The 5,146-nt window shown below is 55.5% G+C and overlaps 1 protein-coding gene across 1 annotated transcript; it reads right to left on the bottom strand.

Annotated features, from left to right (window-relative positions):
• Nucleotides 1-224: 224 nt before the first annotated feature.
• On the bottom strand, nt 225-4,466 carry SIX3 (SIX homeobox 3). The gene is made up of 2 exons (XM_054279380.1): nt 3,266-4,466; nt 225-921 (listed from the first exon to the last, which is right to left on the bottom strand). Exons 1-2 carry the CDS (start codon nt 4,024-4,026, stop codon nt 729-731), a joined length of 954 nt encoding a protein of 317 aa, XP_054135355.1. The 5' UTR covers nt 4,027-4,466; the 3' UTR covers nt 225-728.
• Between the last annotated feature and the right edge of the window lie 680 nt (nt 4,467-5,146).

Raw genomic sequence — 5,146 nt, 5'->3', positions numbered from 1 at the left:
AAAAAACAGAAAATTGCATCTTGGCTGGACCATCACTCGGACTAAAAAAAAAAAAAAAAAAAGGACAGAGAAAGAGAGAGGAAGAGAGAAAGAGAAATAGGACCAACAAAAAGGCGATAAACATTTGTTATTTCCCTCTTCAAGGAGTTCCTTTTAATTTTTTTTTTTATTTTTGATTTTTGTACAAATTCGATCGGAGTTTGCATTTGTTTGTCTGGTTTCTGTTTGTTTTCCTTTACTATAGAGAATATTTTTTCCCAGATACAAATTTAATCATCATCATCATGCAAGTGGGTGAAATGCGTCCATGGAAAAGCGCAAAGGAGAAATCGTGCTTGTCCTAAAAAGAATACAATTGTCACTTTTGCTTTGTTTTTTTTTTTTCCTTTCTTTTTATATATATAATAATTATTATTTCCCGCCCTCCCCCCCACCCTTCCCGCTGCAGCACCAGCGTTTGTGACTGTTGAAGTTTTAGCTCCATCTCTTGGTGGTGGTGTTGGCTGACGGTGGTGGTGGTGGATTCTCTGATCCCTGTCTGTTTGTTTGCTATTATGTTTGGGTCGGGTTTGGCCTTTTCTTTCCTCCCGGCTGTGTGTGTGCGTGCATGCGTGTGTGTGTCCTGATTCTAGGTTGCCTCGGTTTGTTTTGCTCGGGACGGGGAGAGGGTGCTTGGCTGTTTGGATTTGGATTTTTTGTTTGTTTGTTTGTTTGTTTGTTTTCCGATATCATACATCACATTCCGAGTCGCTGGAGGTTACCGAGAGGATGGAGGTGCCCGTCTCGGCTCTTTCTGTCAAACTGGAGACGCTGGTGGTCGGGCTGGCCGCCGTGGACGGAGACTCGGCCGAGCTGTGTGTCGGGCAGCCGGGCTCTGCCAGCGACCGCATGCCGCTCTGTCCTATCGCCTGGTGCTGGAGCCTGCATCGCGCCGGGAGACAAAACAACAGCACAGCCCCGCTCAGACCCCGGGCGCGGCCGAGGGCACGGCCCGCAGCGGGAGCGGCGCTGGGCCCGGGCTCTCCCTCCCGCAGCCCCCGCGCAGCCCCGGGCGGCGGCAGGGCCGGGCCGGGCCGGGCCGGGCAGGGCCGCGCCGTCCCCGCTGCCGGGCAGGCCAGGCCGCCGCGGGGGGACGCGGCCGGAGCACACCCGGGCACGGGGAGCGCGGTCTGACCCGGGACGGGAGCGCGGGGACATCGCTGCCCCGTGCCCGCCTTGGAAAACACGAGCAGCGCCCTCGCTTTCCGCGCATAAAGTGCCGTTCATTGGTGCCCGAGCGCGGCGGGCCTAGGAGACAGCGTGCGGGGGTGCCGCGCTCGGACACCGCAAACAGCTCCGAGGAGCCGCCCGCAGCGGGCAGGAATCGCACCGGAGCCCCGCTTGGTGCTCTAGCCAACACCTGCCTAAATATTCCCCAGCGCACGGACACCGTGAGTCTGCGGTAGGGAAGGAGGGAGGTCCTGTCCCAGGGACGCAGCGCAATGAATAAAATAAAAGAAGGAGAATGTGGAACACAGCGCTTCTCTCCCCTCGAAATTTAAGTCCTTTTTTAAACTGAAAGCCATAATCAGCTTTAAAGTGCTTTTTCTTTCATTTCTTTCATTGTTAACGCTTAAGGGAATATTACATATGAATTTTTTTTAAGAGTCAATAAATATTTTTTAGATACGCTAGCATATTGCAAATATTCCTCTGGGCCCGTTTATTCCACTCGAAACCCAAAGAAAGCCTAATTCAGGGATAAGAGCTGAAAGTCCTGGACTGAGCAACCAGCCTCAACCTCTAGCCCCCAGGATTGTCTGTGTGAATCAAAACACACTCTTCGCTCGAATGTTTCTCACCGGCATATTTTTTTTTTATTTAACTTCCTGCAAAGAACAGAAAAAATGTAGCCGGTTTATTCTACATTTCTCATTATTTTAAGCTGTCTAATTTCAGGGTCTTTGATTTTTCTCCCATTTACTAATCCTGGTGCATTCATCTGCTGTCAACAGCGTTGAGTCAACAAAAGCATCCGTAGGCAACTTCTGTTTATTTACAGTCCTAAGCTGATCTGTTTTCCATTTAATGGAAATTAAATAGCGAGGCACTTTTAGGTTGCATTTCTCCTACAGAATCTTTAATCAGTAGCACCACTGCTGTAATTAGAAGGAATTTAAGAGACAGCATTTATAAGAAGAAGTTTTTGTTTACACTGGCGTTTTATTTACCGCTTACAGTGGTAGCGAAACTTAAATTAAAATAAAACCAATGTGTCAAACTAAATTAAGGGTCCATTTTCATTTGCGAAATAACTTTTTCGACAGTAATGAGAAAGAAAGAAAAAAAGCAAAAGAAAGGAAGAAGGGTGCCTCGCTTTTATCATGGCAAAGCGGAAAAGAAAAAAAAAAAAAAAGAAAAAAGACACCGAGAGACACGCAAATAAATGCAAGTGTAAATGCACAGGAAACACAAGACCAGGAGGCCAGGTCGCCATGTGGTGTAAACACAGAAATGGAGACGCAGGGGGAAAAAAGATTCCCGGTCTCTTAAATGCTGTTTTGTTTTTGATTTTGGTGTGGGGTTTTGGTTTGGTTTTTTTTGGTTTTTTTTGGATTTTTTCCCGTGAGCTAAAGAGCTCTGGGGTATGCCTGTGCTGGTCCCGCTGCGCATGCAGAGCAGCACGAACAATTGGAGCGGAGCCGCCGGCTCCGCCGCAACCCGCTCTGAACCGCGCAGCCTGCCTCGGCCTTTCGGCCGCGGAGCCGCGCCTGAGAGCGGCCAGGCACAAATCCCGGCCAGCCCGAAGCCGAAGCGAAGCCCACCGAACCGACCGGAGCCGCGCGGTTTCCCGTCCCCCGCGCCAGCCGCCGGAGCAGGGAGGGAGGGAGGGAGGCCGGGAGAGCCGCGGCAGCCGCGGTGCTCCGCGCATATCGGCACTCAGGCGCGCCCGCGGAGCTGCCCACGCCCGCCGGGAGCCCCAGCCCTGCCCGCAGCCCGAGAGCTCGCAGGGAGCCGGGGCAGGGGGCTGGAGGCACGTCAGGCAACTTTGAGCCGTGCCTGTCCCCGTCGCATCCCCGCGGCTGCCGGGAGAAGACCTACCCGCCCGGCGGGGGGACCGGTTTCTCCCCGCTGGAGAGGAGGAGGAGGAGGAGGAAAGGGGAGGCAGAGGCGCGCTGTCGGCCCGGCGGCTGCCGAGCAGCGGAGCGCGGCCGCCCGCCCGCCCGCACGGTCCCGCCGCCCACCTCGCCCCCCGGCCGGAGAGCGGCACGGCAGCCCCACTGACCTGTTCTTAGCCGCCGCCGCTCTGTCTCTTTGCCTTCGGTTTTTGAACCAGTTGCCTACTTGCGTGGGGGTGAGCCCCGTGGCCTGAGCCAGTTCCCTTTTCTTGCTGGGGTTGGGGTAAGGGTCCTGCAGGTACCACTCCCTCAGGAGGCTGCGAGTCCTCTCCTTGAAGCAGTGCGTCTTCTGCTCGCCATCCCAAATGGTCCTGGGCAGCGGAAACTTCTTCCTCACCCTGTATTTATCAACCGGCCCCAGCGGGCGACCCCTTAGCTTCTCGGCCTCCTGGTAGTGCGCTTCGAGCCACATGGCCTGCAACTTGCCGTGGGACTCCTTGGTGAATTTGTGGTTCTCCAGGATGTGGTAGAGGTCTCGGAAGTTGCCCGTGTGGAAGGCCACCACCGCCCGGGCGCGGAGGATGGACTCGTGCTTGTTGATGGCCTCGCATGCCCCCGGCGCCACCGGCAGCGACCAGAGGAACCTCCCCAGCCTTTCTATGTCTCCAGTCTCCTCCAGCGTCTCGCAGACGCTGGCCACTTGCTCCGGGGAGAAGTTGAGTGTGGGCAGCTGAAACATTGACAACTCTTCGTGGGGTGCCCGGGAGCTGCCGCCTCCACCGCCGCCGGCACCGGGGCTGCAGCCCGAGCCGCTGCCGCTGCCGCCGCCGCCGCTGGCGAGAAGGAGCGAGCGGTGGTGCGGATCGGCGGCGAAGTTTGGCAAGAAGAAATGGGTGGGATAAAGCTCTAGCGGGGACCTGAACACCATGGGATGACCGGGGAGAGGGGGAGATAAATCAAGGAGAAAAGAAAGAAAGGGAGGAAGAAGGGAGGAAAGGGCACACGCACCGCGCACGCATCCACACCCGCACACGCACACACAGCCACATAGAGGCACGGGGGCACACACACTCACACGCACACGCGGGCACACGCACACGCGCGCTCACACGCACCCCACACGCACACGCACTCACACACACCCGGCCCCGCGCCGCCGCCGAGTCAGGATTCAGTGATTCAACAGCGATCGCCCTAATGACAACAGCCTCATAATATCTCCCCTAAATCCACAGTGAGTGCAGCGCTGAAACATTTTGTTTCGCTTTTCTATTGGTCTTCTGAGTGTCGTTGTGGCGTTGCCATGGCAGCCGCTGCCAATCACTGTCAGCCCTGCCAATCATTACGGAGTACGTAAGGGAGGTTTTTACCACTTCGCCCAAATGCACGGGGGGGAGGGAAGCCGGGCGGTTGGTGGAAAAGCCTGGTTTGTTGTTTGGATTTTTTTTTTCCTCCTTAATCTTTGTAACTCCTAATCTCAGCACTTCCCCTTCTCCCTGTCTCTCCCCCCTCCTTCTCCACACCCCTCCTAAATAAGGGATCAAATAATGCGAAAAGCAGTGTGCACATATTTGTTGAATGGGATGAGCAATTAGAGGGTGGAATATTATTGTGATCTTAACGAGCCTCGTTAAAGCTAAAGGAGATATGGGGGAAAAGTAAATGGGCCAGGCTGGGATACGCGTTCGGATAAAGGGCTCCTAACTGAGACAATTTACACATGATTTGCACGTAGTTTCACTTCATTCTGCCTATCTGAGCACTAATAGTGCCGGGGAAGAAAAGAAAGATGAGATCATTAGACCCATCCTCGCGCCGGTGACCCTCCCAGAAGCAGGCACATACAGTACAGGCTGGGTTTAGCCCTGCTTCACCCAGGAGTCTCTCCTCCCCGCTCCCTGCGCCTCTCCGCGGAAGGAGGGATCCGCTGTGCGCGGAGTTCCGCGGCCGCTCCGCCGGGAGCCGCCCGGGGCGCCCAGCCCGGCTCCGCTCCGGCCGCCCGGCTCCGCCGCCGACCCCAGCTCGCTGCCTCCCCCGTCCCACTCCTC

The sequence above is a fragment of the Melozone crissalis genome, unplaced genomic scaffold (assembly GCF_028551555.1).
Source record: "Melozone crissalis strain CALT ecotype California unplaced genomic scaffold, PUWL_Pcris_2 ptg000027l_1, whole genome shotgun sequence".
Taxonomy (NCBI): domain Eukaryota; kingdom Metazoa; phylum Chordata; class Aves; order Passeriformes; family Passerellidae; genus Melozone; species Melozone crissalis.
The sequence above is the reverse complement of the archived record's forward strand: the minus strand, read 5'-3'. Positions and strand labels throughout refer to the sequence as shown.